Source organism: Centroberyx gerrardi, chromosome 9 (genome assembly GCF_048128805.1).
Source record: "Centroberyx gerrardi isolate f3 chromosome 9, fCenGer3.hap1.cur.20231027, whole genome shotgun sequence".
In the NCBI taxonomy this organism is placed as follows: domain Eukaryota; kingdom Metazoa; phylum Chordata; class Actinopteri; order Beryciformes; family Berycidae; genus Centroberyx; species Centroberyx gerrardi.
Window position 1 is genome coordinate 4,211,243 of NC_136005.1, and position 15,180 is coordinate 4,226,422.

At 43.8% G+C, this 15,180-nt stretch overlaps 1 protein-coding gene across 1 annotated transcript in view; it reads left to right on the forward strand.

The window, feature by feature from the left end:
• The window catches only part of ptprsa (protein tyrosine phosphatase receptor type Sa), a 296,738-nt gene that overhangs the window by 212,789 nt on the left and 68,769 nt on the right, over positions 1 to 15,180 (forward strand). Inside the window, exons 12-15 of the mRNA XM_078285725.1 lie at positions 5,840 to 6,163; positions 11,993 to 12,186; positions 13,705 to 13,731; positions 14,927 to 15,044. Coding sequence (XP_078141851.1) covers positions 5,840 to 6,163; positions 11,993 to 12,186; positions 13,705 to 13,731; positions 14,927 to 15,044 — 663 coding nt within the window. The remainder of the gene's footprint in view (positions 1 to 5,839; positions 6,164 to 11,992; positions 12,187 to 13,704; positions 13,732 to 14,926; positions 15,045 to 15,180) is intronic.

Below are 15,180 nucleotides of genomic sequence, written 5' to 3' on the forward strand. Positions count from 1 at the left end.
CATATCCATTTCTCAAGTCTCATGCGCCACATCAGTGCTCATTTCCATGACTACATTATCAAGCATTCTTTAGCAGTCGCCTTAGGATTAACAGCCAATCGACCATTCAAGAATGTTGATTTTTTTTTTTTCTATCCATTCTAGTTCTATGGTTTCAGCTCAGGCCTCATGTTGTTGGTTTCTCTCTCAGACAGTGGGGGCTGTTGTTGTTTTCATGGTGAGTCCCTCCTCAAGCAGGTGTGAGAAAAAGCCGATGGTTCCTCACCACCGAGGTCAGGAAGATCACAGACTCAGGCAGACAAAGCAAAAAAGTTCCCATAACACAACACAACACAACACAACACAACACAACACAATCATAACTTGATCTTTTGGATACTTTGAGGTAAGTGGTTGTTTGTGGTATAGGGGCTCCAGTCTGCCATAATGTCTAGCAAAGACCTGTCAATGACCCCACAGATTCATATATTCAACCTGCTACATTCCTTTTTCTGAAAACCCCAACAGAGAATTGAAGAGTTGACTGTGCAGTCTTTATACGTGACACGGTTAAATATTAATCTGACATGTCTGAGGCTTGGCTCCTCACACATGTCGGGAATAGCAGCATCTCCAGACATAGAGCTTTGCGACATATATAGCTCACGTTAAGTGTCTTCTCAGTGCGGTGCAGCATAGTCAGTTGAAACCGGCGTGCCTTATGGGAAAACAACAGAAAAACTGAGTGCATTGAACACACACAAGGCCTGTTAGCTTGAAGACAAAGCTGCTTTCTGTTGGCAGTGATGGAATTTGGGGTAGGGGGTCAAATTTGTTTGAGTGTGTATGTGTGTGGCCGGTGTTAGATCACATATCTAATCTGCACATAGTTCTATTTTTGTTGTATGTGGTATGACACTGTGCAGAGAGACTTTTGACTGCAGCCCTCAGCGTTGGGTCTACCGAAATATTACTTTTCCTCTCTCTGCTAAAAAATCCAATTACCTTGGTGTGGCACTGCCAGGCGCTGTCATTAAAAAAACACACCTCATTGGAGCAGCATGGGTTTGCTAGACATATACACACACACACACACTCACACACACAAATGTCTCCCCACACATATACACAATCTCTCACGCTACACTATAATGAGGAAGCCCTATTTACCAGCTGCTTGACTGGACCAGCTGCTCAGACCCTGATATATTTGAACATTAATAACATGGTAGGGAAGGACCGCCGGAAGATGAGACACAAAAGAAAATGATACACGCTGAGCATTTCATGTCACGTCAAATGTATTTGTAATGCGTTTAAAACGATAAGAAAAATGAAGCGAGAGATGAAAACAAGTCAAATTTTATGCATGCCGATTGGCGAACGCTTTATCCAAAGCACCTTACTGTGCCATGAGTCCATGCAATTTCAGTATGGGTTGCTGTCAAACCCCTAACTTTGGCATCGTTAGTGCCATGCTCTACCCGCTGAGCTACAGAACCATTTCATCCTGGATTTGAACCTCTTGCATTATCTGGCAGACTGAAACCCTCTACCACTGAGTGCAAAGAAAGACAGACAATATGATTTCCCTGTTTGCTTTGTTGTCCATTATCTCTGGTACAAAATGTTTGCAGAGTGTTGAAGTTTGTGCTCAGTCTTCGCAGCAGTACCAGGGGCTATTGTCATGGGGACCACTCTGCCAAGAACCCGTGAAAAGTCACAGCAAAAAAAATTATAATTCTCTCCCGGATCTCCATCCTCACCCAAGCCTCCGCTGCTCCATTGCAACTGAAGTCAAATAACTTCCTCGACTCAAGGAGCACCTCAATCATTTTTATGAGACCTCTTGGTCCTTATTACAGCGGGTTGAGAATATCTCTTCATCGGGTGTAATTGGCAACAGTGGCCCTCATTCAGAAGCAAGGCCTCATGGGATATGCCGCCCTAGTCAGACCAGGTTGAGACACCGTTTTTGTGAGATCGTTCAGACGCGGCCGTGCCGGGTCCACAACCAGAGAGCCGGAGGGCTCCCAGCGTCCCTCTTGCCGTTACCCGGCCGCAAGCCGTGGTAATGGGACCCAAGATGGACCCTGGGGGCGGGTGTTGGGGGAGGTGGTGCAGCGGGGACTGCAGGACCCTAGAGTGGCAGATAAGAATCCTATTTCATAGCGTCAGAATTCATTTCACGCTTTGCCGATGAGCTATGGGCCAGGCCCCTGGATTGTCAGGCTTTGTTACACATTTAGATTATACCTAGAAGCTGGCAGTGGCCAGTCGAGCTTTATCTCTCAAATTAAAGTGGCAGATTCTAAATCCTCTGTATTTAGCCAAACAAGCAGTTTAGCCCCCCACTTACTGTAATTGCGGGAGGTTTTTAGATATATTGGAATATTTGTATGAGCCCCAGCACGACCATTTGGCATCGACAGGGATTAATTCCTTAATGATCTACAAATACGAACATCCTGTCATTCGACGCTGATGATGAAAAAGCAAGGCAAATGCAGACATGTACTTAGACTCTGATGCTAAAAGCATTGACAATCTGTGTCAATGCAAGAGTTGACAACAGGCATTGAGTAATGGCCTGTGTAGCTTAGCTGTTAGCAATGATGTGCAGACATTGTGTCCATTGAAGATGTCACCCTAAAACCAGTTTTCATCTGGAAGTAGTCATAATGATTAGGTATGCCACCAGTATTTAACATGGCAGACTTCGTACCCAGAGCTCCCAATCACATCACAACAGACTTAAAAGTCAAATAGAAGGATGTGAATACAGACATGACTAATTATTTGTCAAATAGCATTCAGAAACTCTTTCAGGGAAGCTTCAAAAGACCCTCAAGTGAAGCATTAGCTGAGTTTCTTCTTTTGTTGTCGTATAGTTCTAGTATCCATAATCCCACCATTGGCCTTCATGGGATATGCACTTTACTAAAGCTGTGCCCCAGCCCGTCTTAAGCCCTTATCAGGCGTGAGGAGGCCTGTGCAGTGCGATAGCCCAGCCCCTGTCAGATTCACAGCCCTTTTCCGCACCGCAAAGATTGAGAACTGAGCAATCACTCTTGACGTGGGGAGTTTGCAAATACAATATGAGTGGAGGAAAAGAAGCTGAAAGGCTCAAAATCCAGTAAGACCGTAAGTAAATAAGCCCATTGGACACAGAGAAGGGTTTGGGGACTGTGGCTGTGGTCCTGTCCTATTTGTTGTGTGCTGGAACATTCAGTCCTATATCTCTTGACGGGGAGGAGGCCTCTCTGATAGTCAAAACCCCTGTTTGTTTTTTTTTAAAGCTGTTCTCCTACCCAAAGCGGCACCGCAGTCAGAACAGTATCATTAAACTTTTATGAATTCAGCAATACAAGCTTTCCGTCTTGCTACCCCTGTTCTTGTGTCTTGGCATTCTCAAAATGGCAGTGAGCTTCACCGTGATACATAGGCACAGTGCTATGAAATGGGATTTATTTTAACAAATTGTTAAACAAGGAAAGATGTTTGTGTACAGAGAATATTACGGGAGTAGGTTTTCCCCCCGACGGCTTCCGCTCTCACAGTCTTGTGGACCCTCCGGCCCAGAGATACAAGAGAATAAAACAGTCCTGGCTACAGCACAGAGCCAACTCTTTCCCTTCCAACAACCCGAAATGGGTCCAAAACCGACATAGCTCAAATATAATGGTGTTGTCAAGCAATTCGAAAATGGGGCTAGCTTTGATTCTGAAGTATCCGACGCGCTCTTTGAGAGGGAAAGCGTTCGGCTCACTGACTACAGAGTAAGCACGCTCTGCAGTCAGGTGCTGGTGGTAAGAAAGTCTTAAAAAGTTAGTATTTGTGGGAGCCAGGTACGTATGATGCAGACAGTATTTGTGATTTCTTTCTTTTTATTTAGAAGTTAAACGTTCTTATTTTCCGTTTATGCTGAGTATCCTATTTTTTCATGTTTTCTTATGAGTTGTCATTTTTGAACCTTAACTGTTGTTATGGTTCTTTCTTTCGAGTCACCTGGGTTACAGAGAAATTCATTTCCCAGTACCCTCCTTCAGTTCATGATTTATTTCTCCAGCCCTTGTTTTGGAATGAGAACACGCTGCGTTTTGTTGTTTCCATGGGCTTCATTTTAAGTTCTTTTCTTGGGTTGCTGTTTGTGGAATGTTTTTTTCTGATATGATTTCCTTTTGTTTTTGATTATTCTGGTACTGTTACCTTACATAACAGACGAGAATGTAATAATGAACTGGGCTTGTCACCCCAAGATGGAGGGAATTTATTCTCAAACAAGAGCATCGGAAAAGATAGAGGAAACCCGACTTGAATAGAAATATTTTCATACATGTCCTTTTATCCGTATAATGCCAAACTCTGGATGAGAAGTGAAACGTTTTATCACTCCTTGCACAGCACACTCTCTCGACGAGCACAAGCTGTAAGAGCTTGGCACAGATTAGGAGGGAGAGGCTTTGAGTTTGATTTAGGAAGTTCACAGATGTGTAGGTTTTAATATGTTTTGGAAGAACACTTCACACACATTAAAAAAAACAGCCGCTGTGTTGAAAAGCTTTTATACTATTACAAGTAAAAAAAAAAGGCAGACTCCACTACTTTTCCTGTTTACTCATACAGAGAAATAAGATTAATTTAGCTTCTGAGATTTCTGTTTTAAAGATCGCAAATTTGCAAATACTTTTTTATACTTTGTTTTAGCCTACTTATTAGGAGCCAGATGGATACCATTTGCCACCAAGACAAGGCAATGACTGGTAGAAACTTTACTCAGTTAAACTAACAATGAAAATTAACACTGAAAATGTTTTCAGATTGATTTCGCTTAATTTTCTCTGTATGTACATGCCAGTATCTGAATGTTCCTGGTGTGGACAGCAGGTTGGGGAGACTGTCCCGTAACTGGAAGGTCAGGGCTTTGATGTGCAGAGGAGCTGAAGTGTCCTTAAGCGTGATACCGAGCCCCAACCTGCTCACTCATAGAGTTGCTCAGGATAAAAGCTTCAGCTCAGTGCCTGAAAATAAAATGGAAAATAGATGTTAATCCCTTCCCATCTGGTACTCCAAGCAGGCTGAAACAAACGATTGGCATTGACTATTGGACTCAGGTCTCAGGTTTAGTGTATTGAGTACAGGCCCTAAAAGGCTTAGTTGGACCAGCCAGTGTCAGATACCCTCCTCCTTTATACCACACTACAGGACACATAAACGGCACATAGTGTTAAGTAAGGCTGGGTATCTTGAAACCAGTTATGCCTTTTTCCCAGTTCTAAAATATGTTTTTGAGACCTTTCTTTGTGGAACAAAAGCACATTTCATTACACGATAGGGTGAATAATTTTGTGTAACCTTGTATTTTCTGCATATCTGTCGACCTTTCTAAATAAAATCAGACTACATTAGGTTGATTCCCTCAGTTCAAGTAAAACTTCAGTTCTCTTTATTAAAGGTTCGAGATTTAGAAAAGCTTTTGATGCTTAAAATTAATACCATTACCAGACATTAGTCTCGTCTGTTTAGCCATCTTGCTTCATTATTACACATGCCCGCGCCATTGTCCTTTTATGCCTTTTATGTTGACATTTGCCTGACAAGATTTTATTTTTAGTTTGAACATAGTTTGCCTTCTTTTTCTGTTTTGCAAATTTTTTGTTTCAATTATTCTTATTCTTTTTATTTGAGTTTGGACTTTTTCCTTTTATCATTTTCTTTATCTCTCCCATCTTTTTGTTTTTTTGTTTTTCACCCCTTCCTCCCCTTCCTCCCCTCCCCATCCTGCTCCTCCTCCTCGCCCCTCTCCCCCCCCCCCCCCCCTCCTCCTCCTCCTTCCTCCCTGTCCTTTCCACCTGACCAGAGCCCTCAGCCCCCCCTCAAGACATTAAGTGCAGCAGCTCCAGCTCCACCACCCTGCTGGTAAGTTGGCGCCCCCCGCCTGTGGAGAGCCAGAACGGCGCCCTGGCGGGGTACAGGGTGCGCTACCAGGTGGTGGTGGGCCCGTCGGAGGCCGGCGGCGGCGGCGGGGAGCCCGTGGAGGAGCCGACGGTCCCCGCCACTGAAGAGCAGGTGCTGCTGCAGCGGCTGGAGAAGTGGACCCAGTACCGGATCACCGTAGCCGCCTTCACCGAGATCGGGCCGGGCCCCGAGAGCGAGCCGCTGACCTGCCGCACCGACGAGGACGGTACTTGGATCTCATTTCTTTTAAGCCACTTTTGGCACTAATCCCGAGCCTCTGTAGTGTAAAGGCAGAGGCTACACTTTTGTTGTTTGTTTGTTTCATTGTGTGTGTGTGTGTGTGTGTGTTGGTGTGTGTGTGTGTTGGTGTGTGTGTGTGGGTCCCAGCAAGCATTTGATGGATGGCAATGTGCAGGAGATGGTCAAGTCCAACCTTTTAGCTTTATATGATGTGCAGCTTCAACATGAGTGAAAATGAGCATGGAATTTTCACAATATGATATAATGGCTTGTCGAAACAGAAAGATCTTTATATTTCATAAAACTATGCAGGTAGCATCTATGGACGACTCCAAACATTGTCCCAACTTTCATATATTGACATGCATTTTCAACGTTGGTGCAGGTGGTCGTATCAACATGTAGTCAACGTCAAAGTGTTTGCTAGGGTGCAGCTGACAAGTCTCTAGGGTGGATCCCTTCTCCAAACAAAGAAATTAATTAGTGAACAAGGCATGACCTGAAAACCCTGAAGTGTCTTCTTGCACCGCCAAACCACGCCTTGAAATTATAAGGTTCTTCGCCCTTTGTTAAACCTTTGCAATACGGCAAAGCTAAGAACTCCAATGCTAAAACGGCAAGACATTGCTAAAGACATTTTTGCATTCTTTGCCATTCATTATTATTCTGTCTTATTGCAAACACTTTGCAAGTTGACATCTAAATAGTTGGCTGAAAGAATCGTCGCAGGGTCTGCGAAGATTATTTTCAAAGCTATTCAAGAACGAGTTTATTTTAGTATGTTAATTAGTAAAAGTTAGAGAAGTCAGAAGCTTCGTTTCAACTCTCTCATCTGAAAAAAACGCATCTGACCGTAGCCTGCCAAATTGGTACACAATTCAGTTCGGAAAGTTAGTATAATCTACTTTATCCCTTATAAAGTTCAAATTTCTCTGGTTTCACTGACCCCAAACTTCCATAACTCCATTTACTCTTGCCAATTAATATTCCTAATTTTCATTTCATTATTTAGCGCCAAAGTTCAGCATTTTTTTCTGGTTTTATCATCTGCTTATTTGTCCCACATTTCATTAATCTCATAGATCATGTTGTTTTGCCTAGTAAGTAGTTATCAATAAATATTCCCATTGATTGCAGTGTCGTTGTACTGTGTTTCTTTTTCTGCAGAGAAAACTAATCGCAGAACTGAAAAGATATCACAATTCTCAGATTAATCACTGATTATCATAACCAAGTAAAGATCTGATTCTTTCCTCTAAAGAGGTGGTGTAAGATTAATATCTGCATCAAAACTTTCTATTTTCCTATCTTTACTTAATTCTGAATTTGATCCTTTAAGTAGTCTCCGCTACAGATGACAGGATCCATATAACTGTGTAAACCGTATGAAAGGAGACCACCCACAATATATAACACCCTTGGGAAATCTAGTGTGTCGCTATTAAAACACACCCACCCACATGTAATTTATAGCAGCTGCCACACCCCATATCCCGCCTCGATCTGTAGGCTTTTAACAGTATCCCGCTGCACAACCGAGAGCCATAAGCGTTTATGAGTCCTGTACACCGCAAGCCCATATCTGTCTGTACAGTAATGGAGGCAGCAGCAGCCTGGAGGTTAGACGAGCAGGCTTGTGACCGGTAAGGTTGCCAGTTCAAATCCCCGGACCGGCTGAGTTCTGTGGGGAAAGACGATGAGTAACACTCTCCCCTTCCTTGAGCAAGGCACTGAACCCCCAACTGTGTGCTCAGTTGACTGTCCCTGGATAAATATATATGGTCCATAGAGGCAGAAGAGAATCGTCATCCTCTAAAATCAAAATATCAAGATATGAAAAAAATAACTGCTTGAAATAAACCATTACCAAATCTCAGTATCATTTATAAAATAATTTCCCCTCTCTTCTTTGAAAAAAATCCACGACTGAAATTCTGATTAAAATGCTTCCACCTGCAGACCAGAGGGGAAATGATCTGTCTGAACTGGAGGTGTTGGTGGCAAGGTGGGCTGGGCTCTCCATATCAATTTAATATATTTCATTTTCCCCCTGCTAATCTCTTATTGGCCAAAAACATGTAAAATGATGCTTCAAGGGAGGACGTCCTCCCTACCAATCAACAGCCAGAATACAAAATTGACATCGCGTTGGTCCAGTGAATCATTCCAATTCTTCAATTCTCTACCATTTTTGTGGCGAACTGGTGGTAAAGCAATTGATAGCAGATTACAAAATAAATGTAAATAAATTTGTAAATTCAAAATTTTATTTAGGCATTTCGAGCAGAGAAAATTACCTTTTTTGAGATTTACCTTTGTCCATTTTTTATCAAGCAGTAGCTAGCTACTAGTCAACTGCTAACGCAAGCTAACAGTACAACCAGCTGTCATTTGGAAGCACTGCTCAGCTAACAGCAAAATCGATTTGGATGAGAGTGCTGCTAACAAGGCAACAAATGTGGATTATTTATTGTCTTAACCGTTATGGATTACGCAGCAAAGGTGAGGATCAAGACTGCTGGACGACCAACTCCACAAGTAACCATGATGAAAAATGCTAAATCGTGGTTATGAGAGATATCCTTGGCTAACGGGCAGACCCACGACTAACAGATTGTGTTGTGGGCCATGTCTTCTGATGGGGAACACTAAAGCTTAATTCAGCACTTGGTCTGCTCAAGGATTCTGTCATCATGAACCTGCAATAAGCGATATCAGACCTTATAACCAATTCTGAAACTAATCTGTGCTATGTGGAGATTTCCTTGAGACATAATGATATAAAGCAATATCCACACAGCAGCCAGCTGTGTTGCTGTTTTCACCTCTTTTCTAAAGCTTGTTGTCAAATTCTGGTCCTGAACGAAGCTCCTCCCGCTCCATTCAGCTTTCCATTTTTTTAAAACTAGCTTGTCTCCTCCCTCGCTGTTTAAAAGCAGCACTCACCCTCTCCCGTTCCTGAAAAAATGATCGTAATGGCGGAATCGATGAAGCAAGCGAGTAAACTTGTTAAACTAGTAAACCTATTAAACTAGTAAACTTGTTAAACTAGTAAACTTGCTACCTGCAAAGCGAGACTAGTAACCGGCGACACTTTTCTGTAGGTACGTTTAGCTTAGCTAGCATTTATGCACCGTGCTTTGCTAGGCTCGTCCTTAGTAGGCCTCCGCAGTTCAGTGGCTTTGCTGTGCTTTATTTACAAATGTGTTGCGGTTTCTGTCGGTTTCTAGTGGTCAGAAAATTTAGCTTATTGCAGCTTTAAGAATTTAGATAGGGCTACAAAAAGCCACGACAAGTGTGTTGATCACATTGGCGCTAACAGCAGGCTGAAGCTTTTTGGTCGGGTGTCCATCAGCAAGTTGATTGACGAGGGAGCGCGTCTGCAGAGAGCAAATTGTAATGTTAAAGTGAGATGAAACAGAGGTGCGTTAATCCGTGTCACTGATGCAACGGCTTATCTTGGAATGCAAGAGTAGTCTATTAAAGGGCATGACGAGAGGCAGGAGTCGGCTAACAAGGACAACTAAGTTACAGAGAGCTGGTGGACTTGATAGCACACTACGACAGCATATTAGCGGAGCATATTGAAAATTGTGACTAGTCAGGTTGCCGGTTCAAATCCTAGACCAGCTTTTAAAATTGGCTGAATGAGAAGCGCTCTCTAAGCCTTCAACAAACACTGCTGAGGTGCCCAAGTTGACCTTCAGCTGCTCCAGTGGAGGCAACAGTAGAAGACTCTGATTGTATTTTACTGAATGAATGTGAAGTAGAGCGGTTCTGAAAAAGAGCAATGGGTGCTCAACCATCCCTGGATAAATGAAGGTTAAAAAGAACAACGCTGCGTTCTTCACAGAAGACACACTGCCCTTTCTGGCCATGGAAATGTAGAGCTCTCCAATCCTCGCAATTAATTTCATGCGTATCATTCAATTCAGTGTAACTCGGTACATTGGTTCTGCAACTATACTGTATGCCACACTGCCACAGAAAAGGGGAGAGGCAGAAAACCCAAGGGACTATAAAAACATCTCACCAAAAATCAGAGTAAAGATATAGCAGAAACTAAATGACAACAAAACTAATCAAAGAGGAAAACAGTAGAATAATAAAATGACAAGGAAGGATGTGGACTATTCTCCACAATCTATTTCATATCCAGTGACCTTAACATTTTAGGCATTTTGCTGCCTCTCAGAGCAATGTACAGTGCGACAGTAGAAATAAGTTTAATCGCCTAAGTTACAAGAAACCAATGTGAAGGAGTGCAAGAGTAAATGGTGCAGCACCCTGCCAAATATGAAAGATATTCTTGTGTCATTACGGTGATAACGTATGATAGAGAAGTGCTAGGTGAAGAAATAAGAGTCAGGGATAAAAGGTGGAAAAGATTTTTGTAATAAACAAGACTGGTGCATGATCCTGGGGAAGATGGGGAAATGGGAGTTGGGGGGGCAGGGGGGTGATTTAGGTGGGGGGGGGGGGGGGGGGGGGGGGGGCGTGAAGTGTTTGTCGAAGAGCAAATGGAAGCTTTTTCAGTGGAAGAGTTTTATTAACGGCGGGAGGTGAACATCTATCTCAGGAAGGGCCAGTCTGTGGCATACTGAGAGGCCCGGCAGCAAGGCCTTCCATAAAGACCTGTCAGTATGACTGAGGGACAAGGCTGCACACTGGGGACAGACAGACAGACAGACAGACAGACAGGCAGACAGACAGACAGACAGGCAGGCAGACAGGCAGACAGACAGACAGACAGACAGACAGACAGACAGGCAGACAGACAGACAGACAGACAGACAGACAGACAGACAGACAGACAGGCAGGCAGGCAGGCAGGCAGGCAGGCAGGCAGGCAGGCAGGCAGGCAGACAGACAGACAGACAGACAGACAGACAGACAGACAGACAGACAGACAGACAGACAGACAGACAGACAGGCAGGCAGGCAGGCAGGCAGGCAGGCAGGCAGACAGACAGACAGACAGACAGACAGACAGACAGACTGACTGACTGACTGACTGACTGACTGACTGACTGACTGACTGACAGACTGACAGACACATATTGAAAAGGTGGAGGAGACAGGAGAAGGTCTATGGGATGGGAAGGGACAGGAGGGCGGAGGGGGGGGGGTCTGGTTTGTCATCCTGTATTGCACTGTGCTCATAAACAGTGTGCCAGCACAGACTTGTGTCACTGCTGTCGATCTGCACCGACTTCACCACCAAGACAAAATCCTGTACATGTATTCTACACTACCGGTTAAACGTTTGGACTCATCACATTTGTCTTTATTGTTACTATTTTCCGCATTTTAGAATAACAGTAAAGACATCAAAACTATGAAATAACACAAATGGAATTATGCAGCGACCAAAAAAGTGTTAAACAAATCAAAACTATCTTATATTTTAGGTTCTTTAAAGTAGCCGCCCTTTGCCTTGATGGAAAGACAAAGGCTTTGGAAAGAAATTCATACATAGGATCAACTTCACTATTTATATTTGACTAAGATACAAATTTCAAGCATTAAAGCCTTTAGATCAAAATGCCTTTAAGAGAATGAAGAACATACATTCAATCAGGTGTGTCCAAACGCTTCACTATTCACTATTCACATTTACACCTGAGGGCTTATGGGAAGCGACTTAAAATGAGTGCAACATTAGAATAAGCTTACGTTCTTACACCATCAATATTACAAGCTAACTAATTGCAAGGAGTGCAAAGGTCAGAGCAACAACAACACATGCGACACAGTGATTCTGATTCGAGGAATGTAACCTCCTCCCTGCTTTCTCCTTTGTTTCTACCCACAGTTCCCGGGGCTCCTCCGAGGCGAGTGGAGGTGGAGGTGCTCAACTCCACGGCGCTCAAGGTGATGTGGCGTTCGCTGACGCCGGGCAAACAGCACGGCCAGATCCGCGGCTACCAGGTCCACTACGTCCGCGTAGAGAACGGCGAGTCGCGGGGCCTGCCGCTCATCAAGGACGTCATGCTGGCCGACGCCCAGGTATGACCCGGTTACCGTTACGCTCGCCAATCAGTTATCATCTCACAAAAAAATGTAAATTTCACCGACAGAGCGTGCCAAAATGATACCATGATGTCGATATAATGCATGAATATACTTTTTGCTCACATAAAATTGCAAATACACTGCCATGGAATCTATTGTTATGCCGTAGAATATATTTGTCCATCATGTATCAAGGAGATTTCACCGTTGAAGCAGGCTGGAACAATACTGTGACACTGAAATGCCAGCAGACGCTTCAAAGAACTTTTTGCTCACACAGATCCACAAATGTGTACTTTCACCCTTGCTATTTTCTAGCTATATAGAGGCTGTGCAAATATTGCTGTATGAAAAAAAAAATAGGAACATGGGAAGTGAGGGCAAGATGCTTCCCCTCTTGGATTTCATTTCATATTGCTGCAATATTCTTTCCCCCTCAGCCCCCAACAAGAACTGTAATCAAAGCCTCACTCGCCTTGTCCTCCCTCTTCTGCCTCCATGGCTTTTATTAGGAATGTCTAGACCCCTGCTTTATGGCAACCTCTGCCACGAAATGTCTGATTGTGCTGCTTGTATCAAACATGAAGACTGAAAAAAATAAAAATGCTGATTATAGTATTCTGTGGCTGGGGGAAAAGTAAAATTGGCATGAAAGCATTTCACCAAAAAAAAAGCAGCCTCCACTGACAGCTAGAACTATAATGGAAGCCTGTATAATGGTCTTTTTTTCTTTTCTTTCTACAAAACTTGTGTCAACACAATGCTTGGAGGAATCCTGCCAAAGCATGCTTTTTATGCACAGTAGCAATCATCCAAATGGAAATTGCAGCCTTGAATCAATAGGGTAAACAACAAAGAACAATTGTATGCAGTAGTACATATTTAGGGAGGGAATGAATCCAAATCTATTTCTTGCACATGAATGAAAATGTCCATCCGGGCCAAATGCCACCGATGTCACATTTACATTTTTGGCATCAGCAGTAGAATAAGCTTAAATTATGAGAACGCAACCAACAGTCAAGGGTTGAAGCCGCAGCACCCTGCAATGTTTTTTTATGTATATTTAGAGTTGAGCTCAGCGTTAAAGCTACAGCACAGTGTTACTACGGGCTGTAGGTGTTGCTGATGGAGGTGAACTCTTGACACGGAGGTAACGCGCTGTTAGCTGCACAATAACACATTAAAACACCTCAAGGCCCTGCTGGTAGACCTGTACAGCTCTCAGCCTCGCCTCAGCTGCCCCCCTAACATAAGCTTCAAGCTCCTTCTCTCTCTCCTGACACCCCGACCCCCCCACCCCCCCCCCACCCCCCACCCCAACACCAATGACCTACTTCTGACACCACCCCTCTGCTCCCACACCTCTACTGGAAGAGCCACTCTTCATTTCTAATGCCCCCCTCTCTCACACTCCTATTTCTTCCCTCTTTTTTCTCTCTCTTCTCTTTAAAAAAAAAAAAAAAAATCGCTCTCTCCGGCACTCTCCTCTTTGGCGGGGGGGGTTGTTAGTGGGAAACGGACGATACGGCTGAATATGTGAGTACGGAGTTTCGCCTGAGTGCTTTGTGTAGCCGAAAGGGAATAAAAAGTGGGTATTGCATCAACCTGGCTGGATTCACTGCTTACAGAACCCCTCCAGTCCGTATTCAATAAGTTTGGATAACAAAGTGGCTCGCAGGTTTCACCTCAGCCGGCGGGTCAGCCGAGCCCAGCGCTGCTACCCCTGCACTATCGATGGAAAAAAAGGGGGAATGGCTAATGTTAATTTGCCCCGCTGCCTACAAAATGGCGGCTGATGCAATATCCACTGCCCTCGGTGCCTGGAATGCTTAATGCTATATGTGTCGTGCTGTGTTGCTACGGTGTGTGTGCCGTCTCGTGCTGTGATGGTGTGTATGTTGTGATTTTTTTTTTTTTTAATTTATCGTTTAATTTTGCTGTGTCTTTGTTGTTGTTTTGCGATGCCTTTGTGGTGGCTGCGCCTTAGATAGTGTTATACTTCAACTACAACGCTTCCTCACGTTTTTGAAAATGTCTTTGTAGATATGATACTGAGACATAATGTATCAGATAGTCTGTGTATGTAAACGGCTTCCTCATCGCATCCCCCGATGGTCACTCCCTACTCAGGATCTTGTTTGTTTGTTCCACCATTATTTTAAATCCAAATCTGAAACCCCCGGTCCCTCTGCATGACGTGAATTCCATCTCAAGTGCAAGACAGTACTTATAGCTCATTTACCTTTATTGACCTCTCCCATCCCTCTGCCAACCAGCCTGTTAAAAACCTCATTCCGCATTCGTTCAAACCCGCTCCCTTGAAAGATTCATTAGAATTGATCGGAAGCTCCTCTTTGAAGAGGACTCAAGGAAAGTTAATGTCTGAGGTAAAAACTGCCAGCGAGTGGCCGGGACGCGTTCAGCATGCGTTCATCACAAAGTTAAGTTGTTGGCTGGGCGTTTTGCTAAAGAAATGAGGGGGCTACTTTATATTTACATACCTAACATCCCCTCCGCCGCCTCGGCAACTCTGAAGATTTACTTTAACTTAATGGAATGCTCTCCCATAACACCGAGAGAAAACGGTCGATTTAATGCATGCCTCTCGTGAAAATTAATAGAGGACAAGTAGACATTTTACCGAGATGGATATGCTAAATAAGGAAGAAAGTTTCAAGACCCATTTTGACATTTGTGTCTCCTGTCCGTGTCTCCTTCCTGTTTCCCACAGGAAATGGTCATCGGAGGGCTCAAGCCGGACACCACCTACTCCATCACGGTGGCGGCGTACACCACCAAGGGGGATGGAGCCCGGAGTAAACCCAAACTGGTGGTGACCAAGGGGGCAGGTCAGTACCACGATGGCTTGTTCAACTGAACCTGTATTTATCCTGGGATAAAGGCAGCAAACTCTGGTATTCCCAGCCAGTCAGGGGGTTCGACCCTTTTCTTATTTCTTATTCTATTTGATTTATTTTATCAGTT